This window comes from Dromiciops gliroides, chromosome 3 (genome assembly GCF_019393635.1).
Source record: "Dromiciops gliroides isolate mDroGli1 chromosome 3, mDroGli1.pri, whole genome shotgun sequence".
In the NCBI taxonomy this organism is placed as follows: Eukaryota; Metazoa; Chordata; class Mammalia; order Microbiotheria; family Microbiotheriidae; genus Dromiciops; species Dromiciops gliroides.
The window spans coordinates 497,236,501-497,251,680 of NC_057863.1; the positions used below are offsets into that span (position 1 = coordinate 497,236,501).

Sequence of the window (15,180 nt, forward strand, 5' to 3'; positions counted from 1 at the left end):
ACAGATGAGTTCTTAGCCTACAATAATGGAAGCCCTTTCCAAGAAGTTCTCTACATACATGAAATCACAGGCCCAGACCAAAACAAACAAACACAAATTAAAAACTAAAATTTAAGGGACACCCATAGCTATCCCTACTCCCTCTAACCCTATAGCTCCTTTGAGGATAGTTGAGTCTTTTCTGTATTTCTTGTGTGTGTATGTGTATGTATGTTTATGTGCATGTATACACACACACACACACACACACACCATAGGGTCAGTAGGTTGACTCAATGGATAGAGCACCAGATCTGGAGTCAGAAAAACTGATCTTCCTGAATTCAAATCCAACTTCAGACAGTTGCTATCTGTGTGATTCTGGGCAAACCACGTCACCCTGTTTGCCTCAGTTTCCTCATCTTTAAAATGAGCTGGAGAAGGAAATAGCAAACCACTCCAGTATCTCTGCCAAGAAAACCCTAAATGGGGTCACAAAGAGTCAGACATGACTGAAACAACTGAACTACTACAACAACAACAACAACATAGGCTCTCACATTGTCTCCATACCTCCAGGAGAGCTGAGGATGTATACAATCGTGACAGATAAAACCAGTCCTAAGTCCTGAGATCCTCTGTGACAAGGCATTTCTGCTTCATCACTTGAACTTTGTTCTCTCTCTAGTATCTTCAGAGTTGTGCTACTCTTTTTTTTTTTTCCTTTGGGTGAGGCAATTGAGGTTAAGTGACTTGCCCAAGGTCACACAGCTAGTAAGTGTTAAGTGTCTGAGGCCGGATTTGAACTCAGGTACTCCTGAATCCAGGGCCGGTGCTCTATCCACTGCACCACCTAGCTGCCCCGTTGTACTGCTCTTAATCAGGAACAACAACAGGATAATCCTTCCTAGTTTAGAGGGTACAGAGATCTGGGTCCTGGTAGTGTTTCTACCACTGACTCATTGGGACTAAATTTTCAGGCTTCAGCTTTCCCATCTGGAAAATGATTTTATAACTTCTGTGCCTTCCTGCCTTACTGGGTAATAGTGACTGGAAGTAGATGAAATGTTCTAGTAATAAAGTGCCAGGCAAAGAGAAAAGAATCTCAGTCTGATAGTAGATGTAGTAGCAAATTCCTCCTACAAATACTAACATGTAAACGTGGGCCATTAGTTTTTTTGTGTGTGAGCCTGTCATCGGCGCATCAAATGAGATAATAATAAAAGCACTTAGCACAGTGCCTGGCACCACAATAGGCACTATAGAAATGCATATTTCCTACCATCCCCATCTATGCCTTGATAGAGTCAAAAGTCTAGGAGGAGAGAGGAGTATGATTCCAATTTTTCTTTCCAAGGTACCTTCTTCCCTTTCTCTTTTTGTCTCCACTAAGTAGTAAGCAGTTTGGGCCACAAGGTGGCAGCACCAGACATCAGCTTTAAAAGCTGCCCTAGATTGAATTATGCTATAAAAGTATGAATGGGGCTTTGAAAGCCAGTGTCTATCTTGGAACTTAGTGTCCAACCCCTGGAGAAATGATGAGATGCTAGTATCTAATTAATCCCCACCCTTCCTTGGAATCAAGCCCAAAACCAAGAAGTCTAGACCCAGGCAGGTGAGGGCAGGTATATACAGGTCTAAGTTGCTAGTGAACAATGGAAGAAATACTAGATGGGAGTGGTACAGGAAAATTTGAATCCCAGCTCTGCCACTGTCTACCTCTGTGACCTGTGAATCATTGTACCTTTCTGGACTCCAATTTCCTCATTTGTAAAATGAGGATATTGACCTGCATCAGAGCTTTCAAATACATAGCCCTCCTATAACACTCTCCAGGGCCCAAACAGACCCGATTAAAATATATTGGAAAATTACATAACAAAATAAACAAAAATAAAATAAAACATAGATAACATTACTTTTTTTTTTTTTTTTTTAGCGAGGCAATTGGGGTTAAGTGACTTGCCCAGGGTCACACAGCTAGTAAGTGTTAAGTGTTTGAGGCCACATTTGAACTCAGGTACTCCTGACTCCAGGGCCAGTGCTCTATCCACTGTGCCACCTAGCTGCCCTGATAACATTACATTTTAATACTGATCCAATATGCAGCCCCTAGATATCTTTAGCTATGGAATTGTCGTAGATGCTGTTGTTGTTTAGTTATTTTTGTCCGACTCTCCGTGACCCCATTTGAGGTTTTCTTGGCAGATATAGTGGAGTGGTTTGCATTTCCTTCTCCAGCTCATTTTACAGATGAGGAAACTGAGGCAATCTGGAATCAGTGACTTGCCCTGGGTCACACAGCTAGTAAGTGTCTGAGACTGGATTTAAAGTCAGGTCTTCCTGACTCCAGAACTGGCACTCTATCCACTGTGCCATCTAGCTGCACAGGTGTGGGATACTGTCCCCCATTTCTATTTGAGTTTGATACCACTGACTTAAATGACTTCTGGGGTCTCTTCCAGTTGTAGATCTATGATCCTGTAAGCCTTTCCAGATCTAAAGCTCTATGATTCTCATTCCAGTTATGTCCAACCAATTATGGAATCAATAAATCAGGAAACTATAGGGCAATCAGGCCAATTGGAGGAGCAAGATTTCACTGAGACATGCCCATGGAAATCTAGACCAAAGGGGATAATATACCCTCTTCCTAGTGTTTATTTCAAGTTCTAGGTACTCCAAGGCTCCTGCCAGGCTAATAGGAGAGGATTCAAAGCCACTCTGAACAGCTCAGCAGAACATCCACATATAGCTTCCTAGCTCTTTTGTTCAAGGAGCTTGCTTACTTATGACGGTGCAAAACTGTGTGTGTGTCTGTATAGTATAAACACATGTATATGTATATATATAGTATAAACACACATATATATTTATGCCTGTATATATGTTTATAGTGCTTTGAGGATTGCAAAGTATTTTATAAACATTACCTCAATTTATCCTCATGACAGCCCTAGGAAGTAAGTGTTATTATTGTCTCTATTTTTTAAATTGACATTTTTTTAAAAGTAATAAACATTTTTATTTATAGTTTTGAGTTCCAATTCTTATCCTTCCTTCCCTCCCTCCTTTCCCTCTTCCCTGAGGCAGTAAGCAATCAGATATGGGTTATACATGTATGTTTATGTAAAAATTACCATATTAGTCATGTTTTACAAGAAAACCTATTGTCTCCATTTTGATGGAGGAGGAAACTGAGGCACACACAGGTTAAATGACTTGCCTAGGCTCACATAGCTAGTAAGTGTCTGTGGTAGAATTTGAACTCTGGTCTTCTTGACTCTAAGTCCAATGCTCTATCCATGCATCACCTAGCTGCCTCTTATTTACCAAGTGACACAGATTATATAAAGCATAAATTCATACCCCATTTTGCACATACTAGTCACTAAGTTTTTACTAGATTACTTTGAACGAAAGGAATTCTATAAATTTGGAGGGGTTGATTTGAAGGTGGAGGAAATCCAGGGTTCTATTAGCTTAATGAACTCCCTGAGTATAAGGTCCTTTCTGTAAGTGACTCCTGGTCCTTTTCTTTCTAGAGTCAGAGACAGCATTAGCTGACACAGCCCTGGACCTTCTCCTCTTGCTAATGATGGAACAATGGAAATGGCTATGCACTGAAAATATGCAGAAAGCCCTTCATCTTCTCTTTGGGACCCTGATACAAAGGTAAGACCATTGGCTTCTTCCTGACCTTTAGAGGCCCCGGTGGGACCTCGGTCCCATTAACCCCAGAGTTAACCTATGTTAGAGATAGAGGCTAACTCTGGAGACTTTCTTCTGACCCCTGGGCTATAGAAGATTGAGTAGTCTGGGAATCATCATGGCCAGGAGAGATCAGTAGCCCCTGACATCATGGAAGAGTCTATCTAAGGATCATCACTGGCATGAAAAAAGCAATGATGTCATGGAAAGAGTGCTGGAGTTGACATCAGAATGCCTGAGTTCCATTCCTGGCTAAGGTACTCATTGGCTGGGTAATCTTGGGCACGTTCTTTAACCCCTTTGAGCCAGTTTCCTCTTCTAGCAAATGGGAATAATAATAATAATGGGAATAATAATACAGGCCATAACTAGAGCATAAAGTTTTTATGAGATTCAAATAAAAGGTTGTATAAAATGCTATAGAAATATGAATATTAATCCTCCTTTTCATAATCATTCACATAAATAATAACAGCAATAAGAGTAATAAGAGATTGATCACCCAATTCTCCACTTTCCTGTTTCAAGTACTGAAGAAAAACGAATAAAGACATGCTTCCTCTTCCATACACTCATCATCTGAAACAGATAATTATGTCTAAGTAAACATATTCCTAATAATAAAGCTAAAAATTTATTCCCAATAAACCTAAACATATTCAAATATTGCTTATAGATAATAGAATAAAAATACTGTACTGATGTCTAAGTGCTTTGCCAATGTCTCACTTTTTAAAAAGAGCTGTCCACCAGAAAAAATGTAATTTTTTCCACAGAAAAAACTTTAAAAAAAAAATTCTGTGGAGCAAATTTTTTTCTGTTAATTTCCCATATTTAAAAAAGGAAGCATGTTCCCACTAAGGGAAAAAATTTTTCCAATAGCTTAAATCAAAAACTTTTGATGTGGGATTTGGTCAGCTCTCTGGAACTTTCAGGGTCACATCTGATTGCTTTGTAGCCCTTAGGAGTAGCATTTTCCTTCCGCTGAGATATGCCTGCCCCAAACCTTCCTTGGTCATTTCCACTACTGAATCATTGGCATTTCTCCTAGGTGGCAGCATTTTATTCTTCTCATTCCACCTCCACACCCTTCACCCCTTTTCCTGCCTGTGTAACTAGGAAAACTTTCACTCAGCAAAGGCTTTCACAAACATAAAGGCTCAGGGTTGTGGATTTCGAAGAACTCTCTTCCAGTTGTGCATTTATGTTTAGCAATGAGGAAGGACCAGAAGAGGTCAGTAATGAATGAAAGGGCACTTGAGTTGCCAGCTTGGGACTTTGTGACCACAGTTTCATGCCCAGCACCCCTCCAGCCTCTCAGAATGGTGCCAAGAGCTACTAATAAAGATAGGAAAAGCTTATCTAGAATAAGAATGTTTCTAGCAAGCTGATTTTTGAAAGAGCCAGAGAACCAACCCATGCCATACTGAACTAAAGGAAGTTGGGGAGTGTGGTCTGGGGAAAGACATTCACTTGACCTGAGATACACATGTGGTTTCTCATTCTGTGATTCTGTGGTTTGGCCTCATCTTCTCTTGTTCTGATGTCTGTCTTCTTAAGGGATGGTTTGGCATAGACTGAGCAGAAGCAGCAGTCTGTTCTGATCCCAGAGTAAGAAGGGGCCAAATCCTGACTTCACTTAAGAACATGTGTTTGACATTGAAGTCAGATGGCGTCAGGTGGTTGGGGGAAAGCTCCAGTCTGGCAGTCAGAAGACTGCTGGTCCCAGTTTTGATGTGACAAAATGTTCCATATACATCATCTCATTTGATCCTCATGACAACCCTGGGAGTTAGATGCTATTATTGTCCCCTTTAAGATGAAGAAACTGAGGCAGACAGAGGTTCGGTGACTTGTTCAGTGTAACACCCTTGGTAAATGCCTGAGACAGGATATGAAATCAGACTCATAAGCCCCGCCCACCATTCCCATGGTCATCTCACTGCTTATCTGTCTGTGCAAACTTCCATGAATAATTCTATTTTCCAGGACCAAGGAAAGGGAATGCAACCTCTCTTTTAGCCTATTCCCCTTGTTTTCTTTTCATGCCAACATCCCCATTTGTGGCAGCTGTTTCTAATGTGGTATCAAGCAAATCCATATATGCCTTTAGCCAAATGATTAGTAAAAATGCTAAGAAGAATAGGGTCAAGAACAGATCCTGTAGCCCTCTCCCTCCCTCCTGGTTGACACTGAGCTATTAATGATGACTTTTTAGACCCAGTCATTCAATCAGGTCCAAGACCATCTAATTTTTGTACAAGTGTCACTCACATCTCTCATCTAAGACATAACAGACTGTGAGATGCTTTGCTAAAATCTAAATGAACCATATCTATAACATCTCCCTCATCTACCAATCCAGTAGCCTCAACAACAGAAATAAACCAATGAGGTGAGTCTATCATGACCTAGTCATAATGAAACCATCCTGGCCCTGCGTGATACTCTCTTCCCTTTCATCATGCTCACCAACCATTCCATTGATAATCCATTCTATAATTTTCCAGGACTCAAAGCCCAGCTCACCAGAGTATAGTTTGCAGACTCTACACTCTTTTTTTCTTTGAAAACTGGGATATTTGCCCTTCTGTGGTGCTTTGATGCATCTTCTATTTTCCATGATCTTTCAGAGATTGTTGATATTGACTCAGCAATCACATCTGCCAGTCCTTCCTATTCCTTGGGTCAAATGTTAGCCATATGCCTCTTTATACTTCTGCAGGACTTCAAAGGAATGATAATTTCATCAATGTGGATATTCCCACAACTGATACAAATTGCAGCCTCCTTCATGCTTTATGTCTTTATGAATTGCTCTGACCAAAAATAATGGCCAACCTTTTGAGGATGATCCTTCCTAAGCCTTACATTTTTTTTTAGTGAGGCAATTGGGGTTGCCCAGGGTCACACAGCTAGTAAGTGTTAAGTGTCTGAGGCTGGATTTGAACTCAGGTACTCCCGATTCCAGGGCTGGTGCTCTATCCACTGTGCCACCTAGCTACCCCAGCCTTACATTTCTTAATAGGCTCATAGTTCATCCATTCAAGACATTTCTAGCTTGGTACAACCTGTGAGATCCTGCACTTTCCTAATATAATCCAGGATCTCCATGCTCTGCATGATAAGACACTAGGCTGGAACACTAGTATGTATCTATACATTAGCCAACAGCAGACAGTGGGAAAATATCTCTGTTGAATCACTTTATCTCCTTCAATACCTTAAGTTACAAGGAGAGGGAAAAATAGCAATGTCTTTGCAGAATGGCTGCTGAATGAGATAGGAATTCAAAGCCCATCCTGGGTAATTCTCCCTTCGCTAAACTCTTACCATTGTTCACCTGTATCCTCTGTTCAAGAGTAGAGATATAATGTACTCCATCCATTCACTTGAAAGTTCCGCCAAACTTTTGACTTAATTTTTCTATGCCTTGTCCCTCTTTTGCATTTCTCTCTGTTGGTTCTTCCATAATGTTAGGAACAGGTGGGAGATTCAAGAGCTCCAAGGGGAAATTCTAGCTAGTCAATAGAAGTTGATTGAGAAGGAGTCTCTCCTGTTTTCTGGGGCCATGACAAAGAGAGTGTATTTCAAAGCACAGCAAGAGGAGGAGAAGGGGTGGTGCGGTGGAAGGAACACTGGGTTTAGAGTCAGAGGATGTTGGTTCAGCTACCAGCACTCCTGGTGTAGCTGACCTCTGGCAAGTCATGTGACCTCTGTGGGCCTCAGTTCCTACATTTGAAAAATGAAGCAGTTGGCTTAGATGACCTCTTAGGTCTCTTCCAGCTCTGAATCTATCATCCTTAGAAACATGTAGAAGAGTGAGAGGGTATTCAAAGGGGAACAGTAGACCAGTAGGGAAAGTACAAAAAGGACAATTTCCATGATTTACTTAAAACTCAATTTACCACATCATTGTAAGAAGGATCAAGATCTTAGGGTGCGTTGAGAGGTCCGAGTCCCTCTGAATTTTTCCCTCATCATCAGACACCATTTGGAGTATTGTGTCCAGTTCTAAGAGCTATCTTTTGGGAAAGACATTGATAAGTTAGAACTAAGCACCTAGAGGAATGGAGCTAGGACTCAAGGTCATGCCACATGTAATAACAACTAACCTGTACTAGCACTTTAGAATGTTTTCTAGGCATCGTCTCATTTAAACCTCATACCATACCAACCCCATGAGGTCATTCTATAAGTAACTTTACAGAGTGGGAAACTGAGACTGGTCACACAGTATCAGAGCTTAGATCTGGCTTTAGGCATTCCTGACTTCAAGTCTAGAACTTTCTTCACAATTCTACTCTGCTTCTCATATGAGAATTAAATGGAAATAGGGATCCTGAAGAAGAGAAAACTAGGGGAGAGGGGTAGATCATGATAGCTGTCTTCATATATTTTAAGGGCTGTCACTTGGAAGAAAGATAAGACTAAATGGCTAAAAATTTCAGAGAGACCGATTTAGGTTTGATAAAAGGAAAAACCTCCTACCAATTCAATTAGAGCTCTCCAAAAATGGAATGGGTTGCCTCGGGAGGTGGTGAGATTCTCCTCCCTTTACATGATGCCTTCAAACTGGCTCCTTCAGTCAGAGCTGCCATGCAGGGGATACTCAGGCAAGTTAAGAGTTGAACCAGGCAACCCGAGATTCCTTGCAAATGTGTAATTCTGAGGTTTCATCTGAGGTCTCAGTAAGCCATAAACTCTGAAGGGGTTGAGCCAATTCCAGATCAAGAGAAGAGTACTTTGTGTGAGGAATTAGAAGAAAAACAGTCAAGGTCTGGGTAATGTTTCAGAAGGATCTTGAAGATGAGAGGCCTGACACAGAGATGGAGATGAAGACAAGGGAGCCACAATCTGTGAAGCTTCCAAGTAGGGCTGCATCATCTTAGAAGGGGCAGATTTGTTGGAAGAGAACAGAAGAAAGTAGCTCATGGCCTGAAAGCACTGGACTTTGTTGGGTTTTTAGAAACTATCCCATCCTTCTTGCAAGACACACATTTCTGTACATTCAAACTTGATCCTATATTCCAATGCCTAGGGCATTTCTAACCTAGATGATGCGTATTGAGTGGGAAGCATTTCCAGGGACACACACACACACACACACACACACACACGCATGCACATACTCCTTTCTCCCTCTTTCCCTCAGTCAGCCTACATATAAACTCCTAGGAGGGTTGTACCTTTTGTATTTAAAAAAAAAAAAGTTGATGCAACACTAGCCAACTTTCTCCCAACCAAGCTTTAAGAGGTAAGGAAACAAGCTGGAAATCTGAGCTCTCTCTGAAGCCTTAGCCACCACTACCACTCCATTACCCCATCCCTGCCCTCCCAGGCCCCCAGCCCTTCCCAAGAGCATCAGGTCCTCCCAGCTCTGTTCAATGTTGAACTCACTGAGACTCTTATGTTCCCCAAGACAGCTGCATAGCACACCAGAGACAGCATGGTCCTCTCCACCCTGGGACTGGAGGCCTCTGTCCTGTTTTCTTTTGCCGGGTAATCAAATTCATAGTCATCCCCTTGGGGTTCTAAATTTTAAGGGTCTGGGTCAGCTGGTGTTATTACAAAACTAACCAGCACCAAAGCTTGCTGCTGCCACACCCTACCCTCCCTATCTGTAACTCTGTGATTTGAGTCTCTGGGGTGACACTGCCCTTGTCTGCTCTGATGGCCACATCTCTTCCCAGGACTTTACTGCTATTTAGGCTTTATTAATCCCCCCAAACCCCCTTCCCCCACCCCACCCCCAAAAAAGGTTTTTTTCTCTTGTGCCCAACTCCTTTCACTTTCTCTGACCTGTTCTATTTGAAAGACCCATACACACAGCTGCCTTGGGCACCAGAGACCGCTGCCAAATAGTAACTTCTTTCCCTGTTCTACAAGGGAAAAATAAAAGGCCGAGTAAACTCAACCCCCTGACCCCTCCTTCCAGACTGAGGTTGGAATGGCTCTGAGCTGAGCCAAGCTCTATAAATCTCCCTTGATTGTTGATGGTGTAGAGGGAGGGGGGGGCTGGAGCTGAAGAAGGAAAGCTTGATGCCCGAAAAAGGTATTGTTAAGTAAAAGGGTGGCTTTGCACACGTGCGCGCATGACCTCCCGTGTCAGCTTCTGTGCTGGGAACATCCAATTATGTAACGAGCAGCATTCTTTCCTTGGAGCCAGAGATGAGGGGAATGAAAGGGGAGAAGGGGCGGTAGATCTAAGCCAGGGACTTAGGCCAGCTTGGGCAGACTTTATTGGTGTCTGAGAAAAGACAGAGCCAAGGTTGTTGAGAAATTCTCCTCTGTCCCCACCTGAAACGAAACCCAACCTGAGGGCCCCGACAAGATGCTCAGGGACAGAAGGGGTGTGTGGGTTGGAGGAGAAGAGAAAACTTTCTTTTTGTTTTTGTTTGTCTGAAACTGTGGTTCTTTGTTGATAGTATAAGTATATGGTCAGGAAGCAGAAAGTCAGCGGGAGATTATTATGGGCCCTGATGTAGAGAATGAAGGAATGAGAAGTAGTTGGACTGAATCCTTTTCTAGACTTCCAGGGCTACGCAACGATACAAATATGGACCAGGCCAAGAGAATACATGTGAGCCGCGTCTCTTGGCTCTGCCCTCCCCGTGGCCCCAAGGGTGGCATCTGTCCCTGTGTCAAAAGGGCAGCGGACACATTCCACAAGTCTGCATCAGGGTTTCTTAGAAAAAGGGAAGGGGGGAGGAGTTGGGGGGGGGGGAAGATGATAGAAGCAAGGAGGCTCTAGGGTTTATGGACAGAAGGGAGTAGTAGAAGAAAAACATGCCCAGGAGGAGAGCAGATAGGGAAGAATGAGGCAGGCTTAGAGGAGCCGGCTAGACCTCAAAGCCAGGAGGAAGGGATTAAATAGCAAGCCCAGGGGCTTAAACCGGACCAGAGAGGTCTCGGAATAGTCTTCTTAGAAATGACCTCTCCCTTTGAGCCATCTCCCGAAATCCCGGGGTGAAGGTATGGGGTGGGGGGAAGGAAAAGAAGTTGGGGTATAATGGGCAGAGAGTCTGGGGTTCGTGGGCAGTGTCCTGTCTCCATCAGCCTTGGGAACAGTTCTAGCATACTGTATGGCAAAGGTTCTTAATCAGAGGTCTGGGATTCATGGATATGTTTGGGGGTGGGGTGGGAATCCATGAACTTGGATAGGAAAAAAAGTTTTATATCTTTACTTTCACTAACTTCTCATTGAATCTCAGTATTTTCTTCTATTATGAATGAATTCTGGCAACAGACATTATTGTGAGCATGGGTCCTTAGGTTTCACTAGACTGCCCAAGGAGGGATTTGTAAGGGATAGAGAGTAGTTGGGCAGTTCCACGTGGTGGAGCAAAATGCTTTTTTTTTTTTTTTTGCAGGGCAATGAGGGTTAAATGACTTGCCCAGGGTCACACAACTAGTAAGTGTCAAGTGTCTGAGGCCAGATTTGAGCTCAGGTCCTCCTGAATCCAGGGTCGGTGCTTTATCCATTGCACCACCTAGCTGTCCCCGCAAAACCCTTTTTTCTGGCTTTGATACTCCCCAGAGGCATTATGGGCTACCCAGGAAGGGAGATTGCAAGAGACATCATGCAGGTCACAGCTGCCAAAAGCCATTTAGCCAATCAAAAGGCAGCTAGGTGATGCAGATGATGCAGGATCAGGAAGACCTGAATTCCAATCCAACCTTATACAGTTACTAACTTTGTGACCCTTTGCAAATGACTTATCTTCTGTTTGTCTGAGTTTCCTCAACTGTGAAGTGGGGATAATAACAGCACCTAGTCCCAAGAATTGTTGTAAGAATCAAACAAGATAATATTTGCAAAGCACCAAGCACAGGGCCTGGAAAACAGTAGGTACTATATAAATGCTCATTCCTTTCTTTTCCTTTCCTAGATTCCATTACCATGTATCATTTATACTTCCCTGGGTTTCCCACCTCCATATTCCTATCTGAGCCATGTCCTACTTCCTATCTCCCAGAATGTCTACCTGCAACAGACATACTTAGTCTCTCCCTCTTACACTGACCCACCAAATTTCTTCTGAAAAAGGCAAAGGGAGACTTGGGCTATCCCCCCCTTTTTTTTTTTGGTCCAAGCTTTCTAGTTTTCATCAAACCTCTCTCCTCTCCCAGCCTTCCCCCTCCACTGCTCTCCCCAGTCCAATTCTCCTAGGCCCTGGTCCTATGTGGTAAAATGAGACACTTGCATATTTGAATGAGTGCTGAAGACTGGGATTGGAATCTTGGTACTGCAACTTCTTGCACATTGAATGTATCGCTTTATGTCTCTAGACCTCAGGTTTCCTCCTCTTTTTTTTTTTTTTAATTTTTTTTTAAGTGAGGCAATTGGGGTTAAGTGACTTGCCCAGGGTCACACAGCTAGTAAGTGTTAAGTGTCTGAGGCTGGATTGAACTCAGGTATTCCTGACTCCAGGGCCGGTGCTCTATCCACTGTGCCACCTAGCTGCCCTTTCCTCCTCTTTTAAATGGGGAGATTATATTTGATTACCTTGAAGAAGCCTATAACTTTAAGTCCTATGGCTTGGAAAGGCCTTGGGAAGGAGAACAGTAATGTTGTTGTATAGCCAGGGGCTGCATGGGCTGTGTAGCCAAGGCCCTTGTGTACCTCAATCATTCAGACATCAGAATTGTTGTCTGGTTATGAAGTCCAAGGACCATTGAGGACCTCCGAGGCTCTGTCTGCAGACAGGACCAAACCAAAACCAGGCATGAAAGCTGAATATGAAAGCTTAAAGCTCTCCTGGCCTGGGAGCCCATAGAGGCTATTTGGTTCAGCAGAAAGACTATTCTGGGAGTTAAAAGACCTTCAAATCCTGTCCCTGTAATTTACTGGTTGCAACAGGTGGGTGGGGCATTGAATAAAGCACCAGGCCTGAAAGTCAAGAAGCCCTGAGTTCAAATCTGATCTTGGACTATACTAGCAGCATGACCCCAGGGCACTTAGCTTGTGTTCTTAACTGAAAAATGAGGATAATGACAGCACCCACTTTTCAGTGTTTTTGTGAGAATCAAGTGAGATAATATCTGTAAAAACCTTAAAGCACAATACACAAGCTAGCTTTTACTATTCCTTGGGACCAGGGCAAATCTTCTTAACTGCTCTGAGTCTGCTTCCTTTCCTCTAAACTAAAGGCATCAGACTGGATAGCCTACAAGATCCCTTCTGACTCTAAATCTATCATCTTATGTTAATCCATAACCTTTTTCAGCAGCCCTGTGTTCCAACTTTGTAACTGCTTTTAGACTTAGGAATTGTGTAGAATAAGAGGTTTTTAACCTCTGTTTGTGTGTGTGTGTGTGGGGGGGCGTGACCCCTTTGCCAATCCATGGACCCTTTCTCAGATTAACATTTGTTGCCTACATTTATAACCGAAGGAAATGCTAAATTTCAGTTGGAGGTTAGTGAAAATAGAGGTAATGTTTTTTGTTTTTTTTTTTCCCCATCCATATTTCTAGGCTTCCTAAAATCTAACCACAAACTCCTTGGGGGCCTGTGGATCCCAGGTTCTGAACCCTTGGCATAAAGTATCAAGATTAAACTCCAGCATCCCCGACCTGTAACCACTGAAAGCATGGCCATGACCATGCCCCCTTCCTCTCCTAGGGTCCTCTCTCTGGTAGCTGAAGTGCAGCATCAGTGGCTTCTCTGTCTCCTTCCCCAGGTCTGGGCTAGTTTCAGTCCCTATTACCCTGTAACTCTGTGGGTATTTTCCTAAGGGATCTCAGGCCTAGAAGTTTCTCAAGGTAATGTTTCACTTTGCCTGTCAAGTTACATTGGCTCCGGCTGCCTTTGGGAGGGACTGGAACGGTACTTCCCACCATCCTTGAGGCTTCACTCAGGTTGTGTGTTGCTTCTTTGGGGGGGAAACGAATCCCACTTGACACTGTGCCTGCCCTGGCTGGTCTTAGCACAGGAAGGTTCTTGCCTTCTATAGTCATACACAGGTTGGGTCCTAATAGTTTCCCCTAGTGTCTGAGCAGCAGCCCCGCCTGACCTCTCCCTCCCCCTTCCTGGGCGTCACATATTCTGCATTGACTGTGGGATGAAGAGATCCTGTCTGTCTGTCTTGTCACATTCTGACTGTCTACGCTTGGATACCCGATCAGGATTTCAGCAGAAGGTTTGAAATAGGTGGGGTGGATGGTGTATATATAGAATGTATTTGTGCGCATGCATGTGTGTGTGTGTGTGTGTGTGTGTGTGTGTGTGTGTGTGTACGTACACACATCTACACATAGAGGCCTTTCCAGTGTTTCCAAAAAGCCCTGAAGGTAGACACAAAGCTTATACATGAGAACTATTCCTTGCTACATCAAAATATTGATAGTTTTGTATTAAAAAAAAAAAAACAACTTCAGGGAAGTTTGGACCTAGGATTTCATCAGTATAGGGAACTACCCAGGTATAAACTGTAACATATAGTCTTCTTTTTTTTTTTTTTTTTTTGCAAAGCAAGGAGAGTTAAGTGACTTGCCCAGGGTCACACAGCTAGTAAGTGTCAAGTGTCTGAGGCCGAATTTGAACTCAGGTCCTCCTGAACCCAGGGCCAGTACTTTATTCACTGCACCACCTAGCTGCCCCCTGTGACATATAGTCTTAACGAGTTTTCTGTGGCCCTGAGAAGTTGTTGAGTTCCCCAGAATCACATAATTAGTAGGTATGAGAAGAAAGTCTTGAACCCAGGTCTTTTCTACCTTTAAGCCACTATACCATGATACTAATTACTAACACATATTATTTATTATAATTATAATTACAATTGCTATGAATATTATTATAATTACTAACCCATATAACTCTTTAAGTTGCAAAAACCCTGTGGAGTAGGCAGAACAAGTATTATTATGCATATTTTATAGGTAAGGAAACTGAGGATCAGGGAGAAGGAACTTGTCCAGGGTCATGAAATAATAATTTTAGTGAGCAGTTATGTAATGCTTTAAAAATATTATCTTATACCTTATTCTCACAACAATCCTAGGATGTAGATGCTTTTTATTGTCCCCATCTCACAAGTAGGAAAACTGAAGCAGATAGCAGATAAGTCATATGTTAAGTTGATAGATTTGAACTCAGGCCTTCCTAACTCTATTCCCGGTGCTTTATCCACTGAACCACCTACCTGCCTAGCATCAGGGATGAAATTAGAAATCATTTGATTCCAAGTTCAGAGCTCTCACCATTAATCCTTAAATGGTCCTGGTCAGTGGTCAGGATAATAAGAGTTAGGAGAGAACTGAATCCCTTAAGGAGGTATGAGCGTAATGGAAAAAAAAAAATCAGTGGATTTACTCCAAAGTTCTGTGTTCAAACCCTTTCTCTACTGCTGGCTTGGCTATGTGATCTAAAACAAATCACTTAATCTCTCATAGCCTCAGCTTACTCACCTATAATTAGAGATAATGTCTTGCACCACATACCTCCCAGAGTTGTGAGGTTCAAATGAGGTAGGTGGTGAGATAGGACAA

The 15,180-nt window shown here is 42.7% G+C and overlaps 1 protein-coding gene across 1 annotated transcript in view; it reads left to right on the top strand.

The window, feature by feature from the left end:
• The window catches only part of SNX19 (sorting nexin 19), a 70,542-nt gene that overhangs the window by 15,021 nt on the left and 40,341 nt on the right, over positions 1 to 15,180 (top strand). Inside the window, exon 9 of the mRNA XM_043992028.1 lies at positions 3,525 to 3,654. Within this exon, the coding sequence (XP_043847963.1) occupies positions 3,525 to 3,654 (130 nt within the window). The remainder of the gene's footprint in view (positions 1 to 3,524; positions 3,655 to 15,180) is intronic.